A 25,165-nucleotide genomic window follows, 5' to 3' on the forward strand; every position below is an offset into this window, starting at 1 on the left:
AGCAACTGATGTCTGTGTATTGATTTTGTATCCTGCCACATTACTGAATTGCTGTATGAGTTCTGGTAATTTGGGGGTGGAGTCTTTTGGATTTTCCATGTAAAGTATCATGTCATCTGCAAAGAGAGAGAGTTTGACTTCTTCTTTGCCAATTTGAATACCTTTTATTTCTTTTTGTTGTCTGATTGCTGTTGCTAGGACTTCTAGTACTATGTTGAACAATAGTGGTGAGAGTGGGCATCCTTGTCATGTTCCTGATCTTAGGAGAAAGGCTTTCAGCTTTTCCCTATTAAGAATGATATTTGCTGTGGGTATTTCATGTTTATGAAATAGAGGAATGTTCCCTCTATCCCTATACTCTGAAGCGTTTTAATCAGGAAAGGATGCTGTATTTTGTCAAATGCTTTTCCTGCATCCATTGAGAGGACCATATGGTTCTTCTCTCTCCTCTTAATGTGTTCTTTCACATTATTGATTTGCGAATGTTGAACCACCCTTGCATCCCGGGGATAAATCCTACTTGGTCATGGTGGATGATCCTTTTAATGTATTGTTGGATCCTATTAGCTAGGATTTTGTTGAGGATTTTTGAATCCATATTCATCAGGGATATTGGTCTGTAATTCTCCTTTTTGACGGGGTCTTTATCTGGTTTGGGGATCAAGGTAATGCTGGCCTCATAGAATGAGTCTGCAAGCTTTCCTTCTGTTTCTGTTTTTTGAAACAGCTGCAGGAGAATAGGTTTTTCTTCTCTGAATGTTTGGTAGCATTCTCCGGGGAATCCATCAGGCCCTGGACTCTTGTTTTTTGGGAGGTTTTTGATCACTGCTTCCATCTCGTTACTGGTTATTGGTCTTCTCCTGTTTCAGTCTTGGGAGTTTCCAGGTTTCCAGGAATGCATCTCTTTCTTCCAGGTTGCCTAATTTATTGGCTTATAGTTGCTGATAATATTTTCTAATAATTGTTTTATTTCCTTGGTATTAGTCGTGATCTCTCCCCTTTCATTCATAATTTTATTAATTTGGGTCCTTTCTCTTTTCTTTTGGATAAGTCTGGCCAGTGGTTTATCGATCTTATTAATTCTTTCAGAGAACCAGCTTCTAGTTTCGTTGATCTGATCTACTGTGTTTCTGGTTTCTAGTTCACTGATCTCTGCTCTAATCTTAATTATTTCTCTTCTAATATGTGGCTTAGGCATCGTTTATTGGTTTTTCTCTAGTTCTTTAAGGTGTAAAGTTAGTTGGTGAATTCGGGATTTTTCTGTTTTTTTGAGTGAGGCTTGGATGGCTATGTATTTCCCTCTTAGGACCACCTTTGCAGTATCCCACAGGTTATGGACCGATATGTTTTCGTTCTCATTGGTTTCCATGAATTGTTTAAGTTCTTTGATTTCTCGGTTGACCCAAACATTCTTGAGTAGAGTGGTCTTTAGCTTCCAAGTGTTTGAATTTCTTCCAATTTTTTTCCTGTGATTGAGTTCCAGTTTTAAAGCATTATGGTCTGAGGGGCTCCTGGGGGGCTCAGTCGTTAAGTGTCTGCCTTCAGCTCAGGTCATGATCTCAGGGTCCTGGGATCAAGCCCTGCATCCGGCTCCCTGCTCAACAGGAAGCCTGCTTCTCCCTCTCCCACTCCTCCAGCTTGTGTTCCCTCTCTTGCTGTTTCTTTCTCTGTCAAATAAATAATAAAATCTTTAAGAAAAAATAAAACATTATGGTCTGAGAACATGCATGGAATAATCTCAATCTTTTGGTATCGATTGAGAACTGATATGTGACCAGTATGTGGTCTATTCTGGAGAAAGTTCCGTGTGCGCTCAAGAAGAATGAGTATTCTGTTGTTTTGGGGTTGAATGTTCTGTATATATCTGTGAGGTCCATCTGGTTCATTGTGTCATTCAAAGTTCTTGTTTTTTTGTTGATTTTCTCTTAGATGATCTCTCTGTTGCTGAGAGTGGAGTATTGATGTCTTCTACAATTAACGTATTATCAGTATGACTCTTTATTTTGGTTAACAGTTGGCTTATGTAGATGGCTGCTCCCATGTTGGGGGCGTTGATATTTACAATTGTTAAATCTTCTTTTGGATAAACCGTTTAAGAATGATATAGTGTCCTTCTGTGTCTCTAACTACAGTCTTTAGTTTAAAATCTAATTTGTCTGATACAAGAATTGTTACCCCAGCTCTTTTGAAGTCCGTTGGCATGGAAGATGGATCTCCATCCCTTCACTTTCAGTCTGGATGTATCTTTAGGTTCAAAATGAATATCTTGTAGAAAGCATATGTATGGGTCCTGTCTTTTTATCCAATCTGCTACCCTGTGCCGTTTTACGGGAGCATTTAGGCCGTTCATGTTGAGAGTGATTATTGAAAGATATGAATTTATTGTCATGTTGCCTGTGAAGACATTGTTTTTATAGATTGTCTCTGTAAATTTCTGTTCTATATCACTCTTAAGGTGTTTCTCCTTCTGTAGAACCCCCCCTTAATATTTCTTTCTTTTTTTTTTTTTTTAAGATTTTATTTATTTATTTGACAGAGAGAGACAGTGAGCGAGGGAACACAAGCAGGGGGAGTGGCAGAGGGAGAAGCAGGCTTCCCACAGAGCAGGGAGCCTGATGCGGGGCTCGATCCCAGGGCCCTGGGATCATGACCTGAGCTGAAGGCAGACGCTTAACGACTGAGCCACCCAGACGCCCTCCCCCCTTAATATTTCTTGCAGGGCCTTCTTAGTGTTCACATATTCTTTCAGTTTCTGCAGGTCTTGGAAGCTCTGTATCTCTGCATCCATTCTAAATGACAGGTTGCCGGATAAAGTATTCTTGGCTGCATGTTCTTCTCATTTAGTATCCTGAATATGTCTTGCTAGGCCATTCTGGCTTTCCAGGTCTCTGTGGATAAGTCTGATGTTATTCCGATGTTCCTCCCTCTGTACGTAAGGAATCTCTTTCTCATAACTGTCCTTAAGATGGTTTCCTTGTTTCTAAGATTTGCGAGTTTTACTATTACATGCCGGGGCATTGGTCTGTCTTCCTTGATCTTGGGAGGCGTCCTCTTTGCCTTTAGGACACGAATGTTTGTTTCATTCCCCAGATTAGGGAAGTTCTCAGCTATGATTTGCTTAAGTATATCTTCTAGTCCTTTCTCTCTCTCCACCTACTCAGGTGTCCCGGTAATTCTGACATTGGAATGCTTTTTTGCGTCACTTATTTCTGTAATTCTGTTTTCATGGATTATAAGCTGTTTTTCCCAGGCCTCCTGTTTTTCCTATCAATTGGTCTTCTAGATCACTAATTCATTTTTCTTTCTCTTTTACCGTAGCTGTTAGAGTATCTAGATTAGATTGGATCTCATTGATAGCATTTTTAAGTTCTGCCAATTCAGCTTTCATTTCTGCCCTTAAAGACTATGTTGGCATCAATCGATTTCTCCATTCTAGTTATTGTCTTCACAGTTGCATCCCTGAATTTCATTTCCGACATCTTGGTTATATCTGTATCCATTTGTAAATCTGTGGCAGAAATCACAGTCTCTGAGTCTTTCCTGTTTTGGGTGTTCCTCCTCCTAGTTATTCTGTTGAGGGGTGGTTGAGGGAATGTACAGAGTCTAAATTATTGACCACAATCCAAGTAAGATTCACCTGTTTTATAGGAACCTTAGGGTTTTCGGCCCCTTGTTTTCCCAGTCTGTCTTCTTGGGAAGGGGCCTGCTGTGCTGTTACTAAGCCAACCCTGTTTGGGCAGAGTTGCCCTGCCCCCTGTGGTGGGGGATGGGCTCAGTGAACACTGGTTTTTTGGGGCTTTTGTTCTCTGGCGGCTTTCCCTGGTGGCTTTCCGCATCTCTTCCGAGAGTCAGAGCAGAAGAGACTTTCCAACCCTCTGCCTCAGAGTAGAGAGATTGCAGTCTATTCTTCAGTGAGCTCTCCAGGCCATAGTATCTCCGTTTCTGTCTCTGCTGGTATAAACTGGAACGTCTTGGGTTGTGCACCCTTCAGCAGCGCTCCCAGTCCTCGCCTTCAGGTTGGGACACATCTGTGCCTTTTGTGCTTCTAAAATTGCCAGCCTTCCCCAGTTCACACGTGTGGCCCCGCCGGTCCAGATTCCATTGGGAGTGGGGGGGCTGCCCTAACGTCCTCTCCCCGTCTCTACCAGTCTGTGAGTCTGTGCCCTGTCCCTAGCCCCGGAGGCTTTCCCTCACTGGCAGTGCAGGATCCCTATGGTTCCCTCCCTCTTCCGTTTATCTTCCTATATCTGCCCGCGGAATCATGGCTCCCTGCTTAGTACCTTGAAACCAACCGCCTGCGATATTCTCTTCTTAGAGATCCAGATCTATTTTCTTACATCTCAGGCTGATCTCGTGGGTGTTCAGAGTGGTCTGGTAGATATCAGCTCAATTCCTGGGCCCGGTTGGAATAGGGTCCCCTACTCCTCCACCATCTTTTCTCTTGTAACTGAGACCTTTCTTGTTTTTTGAGAAAGGCTTGTATTGCTATATACTTCTAAGACTGCCTTTGCTGTATCCCAAAGGTTTTGAACATTTGTGTTTTCATTTTCATTTGTTTCCATGAATTTTTTAAATTCTTCTTTAATTTCTTGGTTGACCCCTTCATTCTTTATTAGGATGCTCTTTAACCTCCATGTTTCTGTGTTCCTTCCAAACTTCCTGTTGTGCCTGAGTCAGATTTCAAAGCATTGTCATCTGAAAATATGCAAGGAATAATCACAGTATTTTGGTATCAGTTGAGACCTGATTTGTGACCCAATATGTGATCTATTCTGGAGAATGTCCCACATGCACTGAAGAGGAATGTGTCTTCTGTTGCTTTAGGATGAAATTCTCTGCGTATATCAGTGAAATCCATCTGGTCCAGTGTGTCATTCAAAGCCCTTGTTTCCTTGTTGATCTGCTTAGATCATCTTTCCATCTCTGTGAATGGGGTGTTAAAGTCCTCTACTGTTCTTGTATTATTATCAATGTGTTTCTTCAGTTTTGTTATTAATTAGTTTATATAATTGGCTGTTCCCAAATTAGGGGTATAAATATTTACAGTTGTTAGATCTTGTTGGATGGACCCTTTAATAATGATAAAGTGCCCTTCCTCATCTTCTATTACAGTCTTTGGTTTAAAATCTAATTTGTCTGATATAAGGCTTGCTACTCCAGCTTTCTTCTGATGTCTGTTAGCATGATAAATGATTTTACATCCCCCTCACTTTCAATTTAGATGTGTCTTTGGGCCTAAAATGAATCTCTTATAGACTGCATATCGATGGGTCTTGCTTTTTTATCCAGTCTGTTACCCTTTGTCTTTTGATTGGGGCATTTAAAACATTTACATTCAGAGTAACAGTTGAAGGGTATGAATTTAGTGCCATTGTATTATATATAAAGTCGCTGTTTCTATATATTGTCCCTGTTCCTTTCTGGTCTATGCTACTTTTGAGCTCACTCTTGGATTAATGGATCTCCTTTAATATTTCTTGCAGGGCTGGCTTAGTGTTCACAGATTCCTTTAGTTTCTGTTTGTCCTGAAAGCTCTTTATCTCTCCTTGTATTATGAATGACGGCCTTGCTGGATAAAGTATTTTTGGTGCGTATTTTCCCCATTTACACATTGAATGTATCATGCCAGCCCTTTCTGGCCTGTCAGGTTTCTGTGGATAGGTCTGCTGCCAGTCTTATGATTCTACCCTATTAGGTTAAGGGCCTCTTGTCCCAAGCTGCTTTCATGATTTTCTCTTTGTCTCTGAAATTTGCAAGCTTCACTATTATATGTTGAGTTGTTGACCTATTTTTATTGATTTTGAGGGTGGTTCTCTCTGCCTCCTGGACTTGAATGCCTGTTTCCTTCCCCAGATTCAGGAAGTTCTCATGTGTAATTTGCTCAAATATACCTGCTGCTCCTCTCTCTTTGTTTTCTCTTTTTCTGGGACCCAAATTATTTTAATATTGTTTCGCTTTATGGTTCACTTATCTCTTGAATTATCCCCTTATGATCCACTAGTTGTTTCTCTCTCTGAACTGTTTTATTCTCCATCATTTTGTCTTCTGTATCCCTAATTCTCTCTTCTGCCTCATTTATCCTAGCAGTTAGAGCCTCCATTTTTGATTGCATCTCATTAATAGCCTTTTTGATTTCAGCCTGATTAGATTTTTTTTTTTTTAAAGATTTTTATTTATTTATTTGACAGAGAGAGAGAGAGACAGTGAGAGAGGGAACACAAGCAGGGGGAGTGGGAGAGGGAGAAGCAGGCCTCCCATGGAGCAGGGAGCCCGATGTGGGACTCGATCCCAGGACCCTGGGATCATGACCTGAGCCGAAGGCAGACGCTTAACGACTGAGCCTCCCAGGCGCCCCTCAGCCTGATTAGATTTTAGTTCTTTTATTTTTCCAGGAAGGGATCCTCTAGTGTCTTATGCCCTTTTTTCATGTCCAGCTAGTATCTTTATAATTGGTATTCTTAACCCTAGTTCTGTCATCTTACTTCTATCTATTCTGATTAGGTCACTAGCAGTCAGTATGGCCTCTTGTTCTTTTTTTTTTGAGGTGATTTTTTTCTGTCTTGTCATTCTGTTCAGAGAAGAATAGATGAAGGAGATATCAAAATACTGAAATAGCAACAACGACCCCAGAGAATTATACACTAAACAAATTGTAAGAGACCAGAAATCAACACAAAAAAATAATAAAAGGGAATATAATCAGACAGCTGAACAAAATAGAGCAATACACTAGATCTTGTGTGTATTTTGGTCTGTTTGTTGGAAAACTCGATCCCAGAATTGTAAAGAAAGAATAACTTATTAAATACAGTGAAAGGATAGAATGTAACTGTAAAACAAAAATTCAAAAAGACTTAAAAAAGATGGAATGTAGTCAGACACGTGAACAGAACAGAGCAATTACACTAGCTTCTAGGCATATTTTGGTATGTTTGTTAGAAAAAACTACATCCCTAAATTGTAAAGAAAAATACATATATATACAGGAGTAAAATTAAATACAATGAAAGGATAGAATGTTACTGTAAAAATGAAAATTAAAAAAGTCTTAGAAGAGTTGATAAGAAATCAGTTGAAAAGATTAAAAAAGAAGAAAAATGGAAAGAATAAGGTATCATCAGAAAAAACCGTGAATTCTACATACTCTTTTCCCGTAGAACTGGAGTTTTGCAGTTCTGTGTGTAATTGATAAACTTGGTCTTAGCCAGATTTTCTTGCTGATCTTCTGGGGGAGGGACCTGTTGCGCTGATTCTCAGGTGTCTTTTCTGGGGCAGAATTGCACCCCTCTTGTCAGGGGGCCCGGCTCAGTATAAGTGGCTCCAGATTACTCCATGTGGCTTTTGTTCCCTGAAGGCTTTCCCCACCACTTTAAAGGATGAAAATAAAAATGGCAGCGCCCCATCTCCAGGAGCTGAAAGATTTCAGCCCCCACTCTTCAATGCGCCTCGGGAAAAGCAGTCAATCACTTTTGTCTCCATGGTTTCCCTTCTCACTCTGTGTTCACCCAGTTTGTGACAGTGTTTTTATCACAGGTACTGGCCTCTGGTTCGAGTCTCCAAACTTTGCAGATTCCTTTGGCACGCACCTCCCCGCTCCTCCCAGGGGAATGAGGAGGGTCTTACCTTGGTTCTGCTACTTGCTGGGCCCTTGCTCAGAGAGTGGTCGCCCAACCATGCTGCAGTTCGGGGTTTATGGCAACAGTGAGCCAAAAGCCCACTCCTGGGCTCCCTGATTACAGCTAGCTTCCCTACTCTGATGCTTGAGAACTCTGCCACACTCAGGTCCCCTGTTCTTTCTGTGAAACTGGGGATCCTGAGACCACACTGTCCTAGGATATTGTACTTTGCTATCTGAGCACCTTTCAGGCAGGGATGTCTCCCAATCCAACTTCTGTAAATTCTGGTTTTGCGCTCCACTGCTGTATCACTTTCCTGTAGCTGGCTTGTAGAAGCTCCCTCCCCACGTGGTTTATCTTCTGATTTATCACATCAGATTGACTTCTCTGCACCTCCTGCCTTGTAAAAAGTGGTCACTTTCCTATTTGTAGAATTACAGCAATTGTTTTCTTAGATGTCCAGTTGAGTTCACAGGTGTTCAGAATGATAGCTATCTAGCTGAATTCCAGGGTTCAGACGAAACTAAGGTCCCCTACTCCTCCAGCATCTTCCTCTGAATCCCTATTATATAACATTTTAAAGTTGGCTTCATTTACTCACTAGTTGTATCTTTAAGATTCATCCATATTGTTGTGTGTATCAACAGTTCTTTTTTTTTTTTTTTTAATTTTATTATGTTAGTCACCATACAGTACATCATTGGTTTTTGATGTGGTGATCCACGGTCCATTGTTTTCGTATAACACCCAGTGCTCCATGCAGTACGTGCCCTCTCCTTAATACCTATCACCGGGCTAACCAATCCCCCCTCCCCCCTCCCCTCTAAAATCAACCGTTCTTTTTATTACTGAGTACTATCCCATAATTTGAATGTATCACAGTGTATTTATCCATTCACCTACTAAAGGACATTTTGGTTGTTACCATGTCTTTGGTAATTATAATAATGGTGCTATGAACATTTCTGTACAAATTTTTCATGAATATGGTTTCCATTTCTCTAGGATAAATACCTAGTAGTGTGATTGTTGGACCAAGTAGATGCAGGTTTCATTTCATACAGAACTGCCAAATTGTTTTCCAAAGTGGCTTTATCATTTTGCCTTCCCTCCAGCACTGTGTGTTAGTCCCTGTTGCTCTGTATCCTCGTCAGCCCTTGGTATTATCAGTACTTTTAATTTTAGCTATTCTTATAATTATGTAGTGTGAGCTCATCATGGTTTTAGTTTGCATTTCCTTAATGGCAAATGACGTTGAATACCCTTTCATGTGCTTATTTTTCATCCTTATATCCTGTTTGATGAAGTTTCTGTTTACATCTTTTTATTAATTGGTGAATTAGGTTGTTTTCTTTTTGTTCAGTTTTGAGAACTTTTTATGGTTTGTATTTTCATTGCAGGTCCTTTCTTGGATACATGATTTATAAATATTTTCTCTCAGTCTAGTACCTCATTTTTTATTCTCTTAATGTGTATTTTATAATTTTTTTCTTTTATGGATTGTGCTTTTGATCTCATGTCTAAGAATTTTTTTGCCTAGTGTCGGGTAACAAAGATTTTCTTCTATAATTTCTTCTAAGAGTTTATAGTTTTTCATTTTATTATTAGATCTTTGGTCCATTTTGAGTTCACTTTTGTATAAAGTGTAAGGTTGGGGTTGAAGCTATTTTTATTTTTGCATATGGACATCCAGTTTTTCTAGTATTATCCTTTCCCATTGAATTGGTTTTGTATTTTGTCAAAATGAATTGACTCATTTTGTATGTGATTATTCCTGGACTTCCCAGTCTGTTTCATTGAGATGTGTCTATTCCTTTATTAATGGCACCAAAAAAAAAAAAAAAAAAGTCAGCTTATCTCATATCTGCAAAAAATCTTGCTGGTTTTCTTTTTTTAAGATTTTTTATTTATTTGACAGAGACAGCCAGAGAGGGAACACAAGCAGGGGGAGGGAGTGGGAGAGGGAGAAGCAGGCTTTCCGCTGAGCAGGAGCCTGATGCAGAGCTGGATCCCAGGACTCTGGGATCATGACCTGAGCCGAAGGCAGACGCTTAACAGCTGAGCCACCCAGGTGCCCCTTGCTGGGTTTTTGATTGGTATTGTGCTAAATCTATAGATCAGTTTGGGGGGAGTTAACATCGTTACTATGTTTTGTTTTTCATTTCATAAACATAGTATATCTCCATTTATTTAGGTAGTGTTTTATTTCTTTCATCAGGATTTTGTACTTTACAACATACATTTCCTAAGTGTGCTATATTTTTGTTAGTGTATACCTAAGTATTTACTTCTTTTGGAGCTATTATAAATGTTTAAAAATTTTTTTGGTTTCCAACTGTACATTGATATTACATGGTATAACTTCTACATTCTATCTGTTATGTAGAAAACAGTATGTAGATGATACTATTTATTACATTTTTGTGTATTGACTTTGTCTCCTATGATCTTGCTAAACTCACTAGGCAGTGTTTTTTTTGTTTTTTGGTTTTTTTGTAGATTTCTTGGGATTTTCTTGAAGACAATCATGTAGTTTGTGAAGAGGAACAGTTTTTATCTTTTCTTGTCTTACTGCCTTAACTAGGACTTCCAGTATAGTATCAAATAGGGGTGAAGAGAAATGGACATCTTTACCTTATTCCTTATCTACATCAGTAGTATCAAGTGATTCTTTTTTTTTAAATTTTTTTAATTAACATATAATGTATTATTTGTTTCAGGGGTACAGGTCTGTGATTCATCAGTCTTACACAATTCACAGCACTTACCATAGCACATACCCTCCCAGTGTCTATCACCCAGCCACTCTATCCCTCCCAGCCCCCTCCACTCCAGCAACCCTAAGTTTGTTTCCTGAGATTAAGTCTCTTATGGTTTGTCTCCCTCTCTGGTTTCGTCTTGTTTCATTTTTCCCTCCCTTCCCCTATGATCCTCTGTTGTGTTTCTCAAATTAAGTGATTCTTATTTCTGTGGGGGATTACACTGATTGATTTACAAATACTGAACCAGCATTGTATTCCTGGGATAAACTCCTCTTGGTTATAGTGTATTATTCTTTATTGCTGGATTCAGTTTACTAATATTCTGTTGAGAATTTTGCATGTATGTTCATGAGGGATACTTATTTATAGCTGTATTTTAGTATGATTGACCTTGAACAGCATGAGTTTGAACTGTGCCTGTCTGCTTCTATGCAGATAATTTACAGTACCATAAATGTATTTTCTCTTCCTTATGGTTTTCCTAACATTTTCTTTTCTGTACCTTACTTTATTGTAAGGATACAATATATAATACATATACAAAACGTGTGTTTATTGGCTGTTTATGTTATCAGTAAGGCTTCTGGTCAGTAGTAGGCTATATTTGTAATTAAGTTTTTGGGGAGTCCAAAGTTATATGTGGATTTTCAACAGGCAGGGAGTTGGCACCCCAGCCCCCTTGTTGTTCAAGGGTCAGCTGTACTCTTGTCTGTCTAGTTTTGGTGTTAGAGTAATACTGGTTTTGTTAAATAAGTTGGGAAATGTTCCTCCTCCCATTTTCTGGAAGAGATTGTGTAGAATTGGTATAAATTTCTTATGTAAATATTTAGTAGCATTCTCCATTGAAACCTTCTAGGTCTTGAGGTTTCTATTTTGAAAGGTTTTAAATTCTGAAGTAAATTTCGTGAATAGTTATCATACTATTTAGCTTACCCAGTTCTTGGGTGAGTTTTGGCAGTTTGTGGTTTTTGAGGAATTGGTCTGTATCAACTAACTTGTTGAATTTATGGGTTTAGATTTGATGTAGTATTCTCTTATCCTTTTAAGATCTGCACAGGTTGTAGAGATAGCCCTCTTTCATTCCTGATATTTGTTAATTACTGTCTTTTTTTCCCCCCAGTAGTCTTGTGCAAGGTTTATCAATTTTATTGATCTTTTCAACAAATCAGCTCTTAGTTTCATTGATTTGTTTTCTGTTTTTCTGTTTTCAATTTTATTGATTTCTGCTCTTCATTATTCCCCTTTCTGCTTGCTTTTGGTTTATTTTGCTTTTCTCTTTCTAGTTTCTTAAGGTAGAAGTTTAGATTGTTGACTTCAGACCTTTTTTTCTTTGCTAACATAAGCTTTTAATAATACAGATCTCCCTGTAACACTATTTTAACTGCACCCCACAGATTGTGATGTATTTTCATTTAATTAAAAATATTTATTTATTTATTTAATATTTAATTACATTTCCGTTGAGACCTGTGCATTACTTTGAAATGTGTTGTTTAATTTCCAAGTCTTTTGACATTGTCTAGTCATCTTTCTGTTATTATTGATTTCTGGTTTAATGGCATATAGAGAGGACACATGCTTAATGTGGTTGATTTCAACTCATTTAAATTTGTTAAGATTTGGTTTATGACATAAGATGTGGTCTGACTCGGTGAATAGTCAGTATCTACTTCACAGTTCTATAGGCTACAGGTCTGAAATCAAGGTGTCATTTTTTTTTAGAATGATATTCTGGGGGCGCCTGGGTGGCTCAGTTGTTAAGTGTCTGCCTTCGGCTCAGGTCATGATCCCAGGGTCCTGGGACTGAGCCTCGTGTCGGGCTCCCTGCTCAGCAGCGGGGAGCCTGCTTCTCCCTCTCCCACTGCTTGTGTTCCCTCTCTCGCGATCTCTCTGTCAAATAAATAAAATCTTAAAAAAAAATGATATTCTGCTGTAGTTGGTGGCGCAGTGTGTAAAATGTTGATTGCATCCTTTTGGTTGATGATCATGAAGTTCAGTTCTTTATTCTTGCTGGTTTTCTTTCTACTTGTTCTGTTACTGAGAGGGTAGTGTTGATATCTCTAATATAATTGTGGATTTGTCCGTCTTTCTTTTCAGTTCTCATTTTGTGTTTTGAGGCCCTATTTTTGACTTCATACACATGTAAGATTGTTATGTTTTCTTGGTGAATTTACCCCTTTATTATTAGGCGTTTTTCCTGTTTATCTCTGGTAATTTTCTTTGCTGTGGAGTTTGTCTCATTAATATAGCCATTTCAACTTTCTTTGATTAGTGTTTCTTGGTATGTATTTTCCCCACCCATTTACTTTTAATTGCTTTGTATCATTATATATTAAATGAGTTTTTTAAAGATGGCATATGATTGGGTCATTTTTTTTTTTTTTTTTTATCAAGCTTGTGGGATGCTGCTTCCATGACCCAAAGCATAGTGGGGAGCTAGGTGTGGAGGGTTACAGGCTCAGGGTCTTTGGGAGCCTCTGTTTTTAGGAAAGCTCAGTATATGGCTAGAATTTTCCACTCTAATGATGTATAGTGCAGGGGTGGGAAGGGCATTTTCTTGCATCTGAAGCCTGTGGGCAACATGTCATCATAGGTGGTCCAGAGACTCCAGGGGGCATGAGAGGAGGTTCCTAAAGCCTCTTCGGTGAAGACATCTCTGAGGGTGCTAAGGAGGAGTATTTGTATTAGTTTCCTAGGGCTGCTGTAACAGAGTACTACAGGCTGGGAAGCTTAAACAACAGAAACATATTGTCTCACAGTTCTGTAGGCTACAGGTCTGAAATCAAGGTGTCAGCAGGGTTTTATCCTTTTGAGGGTTATGAGAAAAGGCTGTGTTCCAAGCCTCTCTCCTTGGCTTCTAGATGGCTGCCTTCTCTCTATGTCTTCACATTGTCTTTCCTCTGTGTATATCTGTGTTCACATTTCCTCTTTTTGTAAGGACACCAGTCATACTGGATTAGGGCCCACCCTAATGACTTCTTAATTAGATCATCCAAAAAGACCCTATTAGCAAATAAGGTCACACTCATAGGTACTGGAGGTTAGGACTTGAACATGTTACAAAAAAAAAAAAAAAAAAATCCGTATTTAAAGCCCAGTTGGATATTTCTGTAAATAAGAGAGGTACTCTTAGTCATAGCTTTGGCAGGAGGTTGAAAGAATGGGACACATGAAGTGTATCAGTGGCAAAGGTCCTTTCTTCAGCTTCAGGAACTGAGGGTTGAGTTAATTATGCTTCATGGTTCCTGGCACACCATTTTCAAATCCATCTTTTAAAATGTTTTCCTTTCTAATATGTTTGTATCATCATGAAACATTTTAGTGTTAATGTGCATGCATTTTTAGTTTGTATAAATGGAATGTGTGGTTCCTTAGCCTGAGTTTGTTCCCTTTGCCATTTAGTACTGTATTTTTAAGTCGTATTCATAGTGCATTGGACTGCTGTGGGTTTCTGTCCTCTGCATCCTCCTAATTGTGGGCCTGTATGGGAGTTCTGTAAGCATAGCCCCTGGAAGGGATTAGAGGACCTTGCATGTAACTCAGAGGCACTTGATAACTCTCCAGTCTGGTTGTGTGGGGTCTACCCCTTTGGCCAGCTGTGCCTGAAGATTTATGTCCCCAGCTCCACATTTTCACTGACACTTGACATTAATTATCAAACAGATCATCGAAAGCTTATTTTCTGGCATGTGTTGTTCTAGGCACTTGGGATTTATCAGTGAACAAAGCCAGATGAAATGGGGAAAAAAAATCCTGTCTTGGAGCTTATATTTTAGCTTTTTAGCAATTGCCAATTTGGTGAATGTAGAGTAATATTTCATTATTTTAATTTATATTTTTCTAAACAATTTGAGTATCTCTTCATAGCATTAGTCATTTGGGAGTCCTTCTGTTTGATATCTGATATTTCTCTTATAAATTGCAGGAGTTTCTTGATATTGTTACTTGTTGGTTTCAGTTATTTTTAGATACTTCTTACTGTTTGTAATATGATATAATCTTTCACAGATTTAGATGTATATTTCTATTTATTTATCATTTAGAAAATAATTCATTTAGTAAGGGCCTTTTAGGACAGGACACATTTATACTTCAAGATTAGGTTTTATTTGCTGTGTGTAAGGAGTTTCATGACATTTGTTCTTGACTGAAACTTTAAATTGTCAGTGGCCCAAAGTCATGGTTTTCAGCTTTTTTTGTGTGTCCCAAAGCTCCTGAATTATATTTTGTCCGTGGTAGTGGTCCTGTGTAGCAGTGGTTCTCAGTTGGTGGAGTATGGCAATATATAGAGTTAAAAGTGGTTTTTGAATCATGCTACCATTTCACATCCTCCCTTCTTATGGACACAGCAATTGGGAATCACTGGATAAAAGCAATTCACATGAAATTCAACTAGGTAGTATCAAAGACTAAGTTTATTAGTTGTGAAATGTAGTAGGAAATTGATGAAATACTTTAGGAGACCTGCTTCAAAGAAGAATTTGAATGATATATTGATTTCTTTATTAAAAGGGTTACTAGACCATTCATTACTTCATAAATCACAGTGTACCTTTTGTGGTGATGATTCTTAGTAATTTTCTTTTAATCATCAAGTATTCAACTAATGATGTATATTGTAACTTAACCTTTCCATTTCCGGGAGGGACTTTGTAAAGAGGATGTTACAAGTGGATGTTACATTTTGAAAAGGAATTTATAGAATTTTTTTTTTTTTAATTTTGATTTTCCAGATGATGGTGTTGATACTCAAAGTGGAACAAAGAAAGAAGATCTGAATGACAAAGAGAAAAAAGATGAAGAAGAAACTCCTGCACCTGCATGTAGGGCCAAATCAATCCTAGAGAGCTGGGTATGGGGCAAGCAACCAGGTATTACGAACTGAGATTCTAGTACTTTGGAAAACTTGATCTGGCACTTCTTTTTAGATACCATAGATGGATTTTTTTGTTGTTGTTATGGAATTCTTAAAAATTTAACTTAAAAATTTTTCCTATTATGGTAAACTCTGCATAACATACAATTTACTGTTTTAACCATTTTTATGTATACAGTTCAGGGACATTAAACATGTTCACATTGTTTTGTAATCACCACCACCATCCATTTCCAGAACCTTTTCATCTTCCCAAACTGAAACTCTGTACTTATTAAATGGTAACTCCTTTTTCTTCTCTACTCTTAACCCCTGGAGACTATAATTTTACTTTCTGTCTTTAGGATTTTGACTAGTCTAGTTACCTGGTGTAAGTGCAGTCATATAGGATTTGTCCTTTTATGTCTGGCTTATTTCATTATTTAGCATAATGTCTTCAAGGCTCATCCATGTTGTAGTATGTGTCAGAATTTCCTTCCTTTTAAAGGCTGACTAGTATTCCATTATATGTATATATTGCATTTTGTTTATCCATTCATCCATGGATGGGCATTTATGTTGCTTCCACCTTTTAGCTATTTTGAATAATGCTGCTATGAGTGTAAGTATACATAAATTCTGCTTTCAGTAATTTGTGTATATACCCAAGTTCTGCTTTCAACTATTTGTGTATGTACCAAGGAATAGAATTGCTGGATCATGTGGTAGTTCTCTGTTTAATTTTTTGAGGACCTGGCAAACTTTTCCACAGTGGCTACACCATTTTATATCCCTACCAGCAACGTATGAGTGATTCTGTTTCTTTGTGTCCTCCTCATCATTTGGTGTTGTCATTTTTTAAAAAATTTTAGCCATTTTGTTAGGTGTGTGGTGATAGCTCATTGTGGTTTTAATTTGGAGTATCCTGTGGCTTTTTACTATCTTTGACTCTTCAGTGGAATACCTGTTCATGTCTTTTGCCCTTTTTCTAGTTAGATTTTTCTTTTTCTTTATACTGTTGTGTTTTTGGAGTTCTGCATATATTCCAGATACTAGTCCTTTGTCTTATATATGGTTTGCAAATAATTTCTCTCAGTTCATAGCTTATCTTTTTATCCTCTCAACAGTGTCTTAAGTGCAGCAAAAGTTTTAAAATTTTGATAAAGTTCAGTGTGGATTTTGCTTCTTCCTCCTCCTCCTTTTTCTTCTTCGTCCTCCCCTTCCTCTGCTTCCTCCTCCTCCTCCTCTTTGCTTAGCCTACAAGCCTGAAGATTTTCCCCTATGTTTTTTCCTAAAAGTTTTGTAGTTTTATGTTTTACGTATATGTTCCTGTTCCATTTGAGTTAAATTTTGTGTGCAATGTGAGGTTTAGGTCAAGCTTTTTTTTTTTTTTTTTTTTTTTGCTTATGATAACTAATTGCTCCAGCACCATATTTTTGAAAAGGCTAACTTTCTACCATTGAATTGCTTCTGCACCTTTGTCAAGAATAAGTTGGGTATACTTGTGTGGTCTATTTCTTGTTTGTCTTTTCTGTTCTACTAATCCATGTTTATTACTGTAGCTAAGAGTAAGTCTTGAAATCAGATAGACTGGTTCTTCACACTTTCTTCTACTTTTTTTATATTCTAGCAATTCTAGGTCCTTTGCCTTTCCATATAAATTGTTAAATTAAAAAAATTGTTAAATAACTTTTGGATAATTTAGTACCCATGTGTTCATTGCTAGTATATAGAAATACAATTTATTTCTATATGTTTATCTTGTGTCCTGCAACCTTGCTGAATTGACTAGGAAATTTTTTTGGATTTTCTACATAGACAATCAGTTTATTTCTCCCTTTTCAATCTATGTGCCTTCTGTTACATTTTTTTGCCTTATTGTTCTGGCTGAAACTTCTTTACTATGTTTTATAAGAGTGGTGAGAATAACCTTACTTTATTCCTGATCTTAGGGGGAAAACATTCAGTCTTTTCATTGTTAAGTATAATGTTAGTGTAAGTTTTTGTAGATGCTTTTTATAATGGTGAGGAAGTTCCTATCTATTCCAGTTTCCTGAGAGGTTTTATCACGAATGAGTATTGAACTTTGTCAAATGCTTTTTCTGCATCACTTGATTTGTCATGTGATTTTTTTTTTTTTCCATTTAGTTTATTAGTATGAAGGATCTGATTTTTGACTGTTAAACCAGCTTTGCAATCCTGGAATAAACACCACTTGGTGGTGATGTATAATTCTTTTTAAATATTGCTTAATTCTACTTACTAATATTTTGATAAGGATTTTGTGCCTGTATTCATGAGAACAATATTCTGTAATTTTTTTTTTTTTTTTGTATTTTCTCTGTTTGGTTTTGATATCATGCTAATACTAGTCTCTTAAAATTAATTGTGAGGTATTTCCTTTTCTGTTTTCCAGAAGAGATTGTTTAGAATCTATGTTAACTCTGTTCTAATATTTGGTAATATTCTCCAGTGAAGCAATCTGGACCTTGTGATTTCCTTTTTGGGATTCTTAAAATTATGAATTCAATTTTCTTAATAGTTGTATGGCAATTTACATGATCTGTTTCATATTTGCTGAGTTGGGGTAGTTTGTATTTTTTTAGAAATCAGTCCATTTTGTCTAAGGTGTCTAATTTATATGTGTAGAGTTATTCCCTAGTTATTTCTAATTATATGTAGATCCTATTTCTTTCTTGATATTGGTAATTTATGTTTATTCTCTTTTTGTGTTTTGTCAGTCCTGCTTAGAGGCATGATAGTTCTGTTGATCTTTTGAAAGAACCAGTTCTTTGTCTTATTGATTTTTCTCTATTGTTTTTTCCATTTTCATTCTCATTGTTTCTGCTCTTAATTATTTCCATCTTTCTGCTTGCTTTTTGGTTTATTTTGCAATAGTTTTTTCCTAGGTTGCTGAGATTGGAACTTATATTTATTGATTTGAAAGTTTTCTACTTTTCAAATTACCCATTTAGTACTATGCATTTCTCTCATGATTGGTTTAGCTTTTTTCCTCACACATTGTGATGTATTCTATTTGTATTTTAATTCAGGTCAGTATATTTTTTATTTCCCTCCCTCTTTGACCCATGGATTATTTAAGAGTGTGTTGTTTAGTTCCCAAGTTTGGCCATTTTCCCAGTATTTTTCTGTTACTGATTTCTAGTTTCTTTCCATTGTTTTGGAGAACATACTGTGTGTGATTTCAGTTCTTTTAAATTTGTTGAGGTTTCTTCTGTGCCCAGGATATGATCTGTTTTGATATTTGTTGTGAATAATTGTGTATTCTGCTGTTGGCTAGAGTGTTCTAAATATTGATTAGATCCTGTTGGTTATGGTGTTGTTGTGTTCTTTTATATCCTTGCTGACTTTCTGTCTCCTTGTTCTGTCAGCTGTTGAGAGAAATGTTGAGGTCTCCAACTCTAAGACTATATAAATAGTTTTTTTTTGGTCACATCTTTTGCAGTTTGGTGCATGCACATTTAGAATTGTTATGTCTTATTGGTGGATTGACCATTTTCTTATTTTTTAATGTTGCTCTATATTCCTGGTAATTATCTTTGCTCTGAAATCTACTTTATTTGACATTAATATACCCATTCTTGCTTTCTTTTGATTACTGTTTTCATGCTTTTTGTTTTTTCTGTCCATTTACTTTATTTTTTAGATTTTTTAAATTTATTTATTTGAAAGAGAGAATGAAGAATGAGATAGAGAGAATGAGAGGGGGGAGCATCAGAGGGAGAAGCAGACTCCCTGCTGAGCAGGGAGCCCAATGCGGGACTCGAGCCCGGGACTCCAGGATCATGACCTGAGCCGAAGGCAACCGCTTAACCAACGGAGCCACCCAGGCGCCCTACTTTTTTTGTTTTTAAGTAGGCTCCACACCCAGCATGGAGCCCAACACAAAGCATGACCTTGATCTCATGATCCTGAGATCAAGAGTCAGATGCTTAACTGACTGAGCCACCCAGGCACCCCTCTATGCATTTACTTTTAATTTGCCTATTTGAAGTAAATTTCTCGTAGATAGCATATAGTTGGGTCATATGTTTTAGTCCACTCTACCAATGTCTGTCTTTTAATTGGTATATTTAGATTTTTTGCATTGAATTTCATGTAAGTATTGATAAATTAGAGTTTAAGACTGCTGTTTTATGTTTTCTGTTTGCTCTGTTTTTTCATTTTTGTTTTGTTTTGTTTATACTACCTCCCTGTGGTTTACTTGACCATTTTTTAGAATTCCATTTTGATTTATCTATAGTGTTTTTGAGTTTATTTTTTGGTGTAGCCTTTTTAGTGATTTGTCTAATACATTATATATACATAACTAAGCACAGTTTCCTGGTTGTGTCACTTAACCAGTTTGGTTGACATATAGAAACCTTACTTCCCTCTATGTCCCTTTATCCTTTTCTGCTTATATGATTGCCTTAAATATTTTTGTTGCATGTATTTATAACTACACTTAGCAATATTATAATCTTTGGTTAAAGCTTCAGACATAATTTAGAAAAGTCAAGAGATGAAGAAAAGCTCATTGTATTTACCCCTGTGTTATTTACAGTGTTCTTCCTTCCTGAGCTCCACGGTTTTCCTTTTATTGTTGCTGTTCTGTGTAGAGAACTTCCTTTAGCCATTCTTTTAGTGTAGGTCTGCTGATGACGTATTTTTTTAGTTTTCCTTCATTTGAGAATGTTTGATTTTCCTTTAATTCCTAAAGGACATTTTTGCTAGATTTAGGGTTCTAGGTTGATTCTTTTTTTCATCACTTCAAAAATATTTTGTTGCTTTCAGCTGTCCTCCATGGTGTCTGATGAAAAATTTGCTGTTACATGAATTGTTATTCTACCATAGTTAAAGTGTTTTTCTCTGGCTGCTTTTAAGATATTTTCTTTGTCTTTAGTTTAATTATGATGTGTCTTCGTGTGGATTTCTTTGGGTTCATCCTGTTTGGATTTGCTCACCTTCTTGGATTTGTAGATTTACATCTTACTGAATTTGGGAAGTTTTCAGCCTTCTTAGAATACTTTTTCAACCCCACCCCCTTCTTTAACAACCCAAAGTTCAATGAGAAGAATGTTAGATCTTTTGTTACATTCCCACAGGTACCTGTGACTGCTCATTTTTCCTTTTTTTAAAATGAGGTATAATAGATATATAACATCTTAGTTTCAGGTGTGCAATATATTGATTTGATATTTATATATATAGCAGAATGATCACCACAGTAGTCCAGTTACAATCAGTCACCATATATAGTTAAAAAAATTTCATTTTCTGATGAGAACCTTTAAGATCCACTCTTCTAGCAACTTTCAAATATGCAGTACAGTATTATTAACTATAGTCACTATGTTGAACATTATACCTCTATAGCTTAGTCATGTTATAACTGAAAATTTGTACCCTTTGATCCCCTCATCCATTTCGCCTACTTCCTCAACCACCGCGCCCCTTGCTTCAGGCAACCACCAGTCTATTCTCTGTATCCATGAGCTTGGTTCTATTTGTTGGTTTTATTTTGTTTTTTAGATTCCACATAGAAGTGAGATCATATAGTATTTATCTTTTTTAAAAAAAGATTTTATTTATTTATTTGAGAGAGAAAGAGTGAGCATGAGCAGGGGAAGGGGCAGAGGGACAAGCAAACTTGGGACTTGATCCCAGGACCCTGAGATCATGACCTGATCCCAGGACCCTGAGATCATGACCTGAGCCAAAGTCAGTTGCTTAACCCAGACACTTAACTGACTGAGCCACCCAGGCACCCCTATAGTATTTATCTTTTTATGTCTGACTTATTACAGTTAGCATAATGCTCTCAAAGTTCATATCTATGTTGTTACAAATGGCAGAATTTCTTTTTTTTTAATGTCTGAATAATATTACATTGTGTATATATACCATATTTTCTTTACCCATCCATCCGTCAGTGGACATTTAGGTTGTTTCTATTTCTTGGCTATTGTAAATAATGCTGAAAATGGGGGTGCATCTATATTTTCAAATTAGTGCTTTTGTTTTCTTCAGATAAATACCCAGAAGTAGAATTTCTGAATCATATGGTAGTTCTATTTTAAATTTTTTGAGAAGTTTTCTTACTGTTTTCCATAGTGGCTGTACCAATTAAATTCCCAACAGTGCACAAGTGTTCCCTTTTTTCTACATCTTAACCAGCACTTGTTATTTGTCTTTTTGATACTAGCCATTCTAAAGAGGTGAGGTTATATCTAATTATTGTTTTGACTTGCATTTACTTAATAAATGTTGTTGAGTACCTTTTCATATACCTGTTGTCCATCTGTATGTCTTCTTTGAAAACTGTATATTTAGATCCTCTTCTCATTTTTAATTGGATTTTTTTTTTGCTATTGAGTTGTAGGATTTTTTTTAATGTATTTTGGATATAAACCCTGATCCTAATATTTATATGGAACCACAAAAGACCAAATAGCCAAAGCAATCTTGAGAAAAAAAAGAACAAAGCTAGAGGCATCACACTCCCTAATTTCAAACTATATTACTATGTTATGGTAATCAAAACAGTATGGCACTGGCATAAAAACAAACACATAGCTCAGTGGAACAGAATGGAGACTCCAGAAATAAACCCACACACATATGGTCAATTAATTTACGACAAAGGAGCCAAGAATATACAGTGGGGAAAGGATAGTCTCTTCAGTAAATCGTATTAGGAAAACTGGACAGGCACATGCAAAAGAATGAAACTGGACAACTATCCTACACCACACACAAAAATTAACTCGTATTTCTGTGAAAAATGCCACTGAAATTTTGATAGGGATTTTGAATCCGTAGATTGCTTTGAGTAGTATGGACATATTAACAAGCAGACTCCCCACTGAGCAGGGAGCCCTATGTGGGACTCGATCCCAGGACCCCAGGATCATGACCTGAGCCAAAGGCAGATGCTTCATCGACTGAGCCGCCCAGGTGGGGAGGTTATCATCACTGATTAAATCTTCTTTTCAAATTTTGTTTCTTTCTCAGTCTTGGAAAGTTGTATGTTTCTAGGAATTTGTCCATTTCTTCTGGGTTGTGCAGTTTGTTGGTGTATAATTATTCATAGTAGTTTCTTATGATCTTTTGTATTTCTGTAGTATCAGTTGTAACATCTCTTCTTTCATTTCTGATTTTGAGTTCTCTCTTTTTTTCCTTGGTGACTTTAGCTACCTGTTTGTCAATTTTGTTTATCTTTCAAAGAACCAGCTCTTGGTTTCATTGATATTTTCTATTGTCTTTTTATTACCTATTTCATTATTCTCTGATCTTTGTTTTTTTCCTTCCTTCTACTAACTTTATCCTTCATGTGTTCTTTTTGTAGTTCTTTGAGGTATAAAGTTAGATTATTTGAGATGTATCTTGTTTCTTGATATAGGCATTTATCATAATGACCTTCTGTTTTAGAACTGCTTTTGCTGTATCCCATAAGTTTTGGTATACTGTATTTTTCTTCTCATTTGTCTCAAGGTATTTTCTGATTTCTCTTGATTTCTTGGTTGACCCATTGGTTGCCAAGTAGCATGTTGTTTAATTTCCAAAGTATTTGTGAATTTTCAAGTTTTCTTGTCATTGATTTCTAGTTTCATACCATTGTGGTTAGAAAAGGTGCTTGATGTGATTTCAGTCTTCTTAAATTTACTAAGACTTTTCCTGTGGTCTAAAATATGATCTATCCTGGAGAATTTCCATGTTGACATGAGAAGAAAGTATATTCTGTTGCTTTTGCTGTATATATCTGTTAAGTCCATCTGGTCTGATACATAGTTTAAGGTGATATTTCCTTATTGATTTGATGAAAGTAGAATATTTAAGTCCCCTGCTGTTACTCTACTGATGTTTTTTTCTCCCTTCAGGTTTGTTGAGATGTGCTTTATATATTTATTTGTTCCTATGTTGGGTGCATAAATATTTATAAATGTTATATCTTCTGTTGGGTGGACTTTTTTTTTTTATCATTTTTTATCATTATGTAATGCTTTTTTTTTTTTAAGATTTTTTATTTATTTGACAGAGAGACAGTGAGAGAGGGAACACAAGCAGGGGGAGTGGGAGAGGGAGAAGCAGGCTTCGCGCTGAGCAGGGAGCCCGATGTGGGGCTTGATCCCAGGACCCTGGGTTCATGACCTGAGCCGAAGGCAGATGCTTAACGACTGAGCCACCCAGGCGCCCCTTCTTTGGCTTTTATACAGTCTTTATTTTAAGTCTGTTTTGTCTGTTACAAGTATAGCCACGCCCACTTTGCTTTGGTTGTCATTTGCTTGGAATATCTTTTCTCAGACTTCACTTTCAGTCTGTTTGTGTCCTTATGTCTGAAGTTGAATCTCTTGTAGCAGCGTATAGATCTTGCTTTTTTTTTTTTTTAATCTATTCAACCATTCCATGTCTTTTAATTGGAGAATTTTCTGTATTTGCATGTACACTGATTATTGATAGGTATGTGCTTATTGCCATTTTTGTTAATTGTTTTCTGGCTGTTTTGTAGTTCCTTTTTTCTCCTCTTGCTTTCCTCCTTTGTGGTTTGATGGCTTTCTTTATTGTTATGCTTAGATTTCTTTATCATTATCTTTTATGCTATAGGTTTTTGTTTTATGGTTAGCATGAGGCTTACATATTTATAAGTCTATTTTAAGTTGATAACAACATAAGTTTGAAAAGCATTCTAAAGCTCTAAATATTTACCCTCATCCCCGTGCTTTATGTTTTGATGTCATAATTTACACCTTTTTGTCTTGTGTATCTCTTAGTTATTGTAGTTATTTTTACTAATCTTGTCTTTTAACCTTTATGCCAGTTTTGTAAGTGATTAATCACTTACCTTTACTCTATATTTATCTTTCCAGTGAGATTTGTACTTTCATATGTTTTCTTGTTACTATTTCCCTTTCTTTTCCAGAAAAAGGGTTCTCATCCAGGCCTTCTTGATGGACAACCAAAAAACGGCAGTTGGTGTTTATCTTTGCCCCTCAAGGCTCAGGGATTAGCAGCTTTATAGATAAGGGCAGTCCTGATCGTAAACCTACTGCGTTTGCACGAAACAGTGCCGTTTGTCTATCCCTGCCTGCTTTAAGTCCTAGTGCTCACTTCTCTTCCTTAGTAATAAATGCTGTTTGTGGCATTTTTCCCCCCCCAGAATAGGACACTTTCATCTGCATTAAAAACCTGTGCAGGCATGTATTCTTTTTCCTCAGTGACTTTCTGAATGGCATCTGGGGATCTTGTCTACTTCCTCTCGATTGGCAGAAGCTGCTTTTCCTGTTGACTTTTTTTAAGCCAAATCTCTTTCTGAAATTACCAAACCAACTTACTGGCATTAAATTCTCCAGCTTTTGATCTTCATCTTCCTTTTGCTTTAGGTTGTCATCATATAATGACTTTGCTTTTTCTCAAATCACATTAGAGTCTCTATAGGTATTCCTTTCTCATAGCAATCCTGCACCTGCATAAAAGCTGCATTTTCAATACTATATAAAAAGGTATTTTGCAGAAAGTACAGTGTTTTTGTGTCTGCTGGTGTGACTGCTGTGTCAGCTTCATGAATTTCCTCTTCTTTTTTTAACATTGGTTCTTATACCGGATTCATTTATCTTAAAATGGCAGGCAACCACAGCTGCAGACCTCCATCTATAGTATTTATCAAACAATTCAACCTTTTCTTGTAATGTCATGACTTAGCTTCTTGGGAACATGTCTGGCATCATTAGTGGCACTGTGTATGGCTCCCATGGTGTTATTCAAGGTTATGAGAACTACTAGAGGTCACTTTTTACTGTAGTACACAGTTTATTGGAGACAACTGCTCATGTGGAGATGATTAGCATCTAGTGGTGTTTTAAGCGGATACTTGCAACGCTTGAGCTCACTGCAATAGCAACAGGAGTGGTTATGAAATTTTAAGAGTAGTA

General features: G+C 36.9%; 1 protein-coding gene across 7 annotated transcripts in view; it reads left to right on the plus strand.

Moving 5' to 3' along the window:
• HERC2 (HECT and RLD domain containing E3 ubiquitin protein ligase 2) overlaps positions 1 to 25,165 on the plus strand; it is a 236,769-nt gene that overhangs the window by 20,166 nt on the left and 191,438 nt on the right. For 6 of the 7 annotated variants that reach the window (XR_014148742.1, XM_081831489.1, XM_081831490.1 and 3 more), the window contains exon 4: positions 15,112 to 15,249. Coding sequence is in view for 5 of the 7 variants with exons in the window: in XM_081831489.1 (XP_081687615.1) it covers positions 15,112 to 15,249 (138 nt within the window). In the remaining 2 variants the exon portion in view is untranslated. Of the gene's footprint in view, positions 1 to 15,111; positions 15,250 to 17,433; positions 17,455 to 25,165 lie in introns of those variants that run through there. The other variant, XM_081831494.1, reaches the window with a different exon arrangement.

Source organism: Leptonychotes weddellii, chromosome 9, assembly GCF_054177405.1.
Source record: "Leptonychotes weddellii isolate Sample4059 chromosome 9, ASM5417740v2, whole genome shotgun sequence".
Lineage (NCBI taxonomy): Eukaryota > Metazoa > Chordata > Mammalia > Carnivora > Phocidae > Leptonychotes > Leptonychotes weddellii.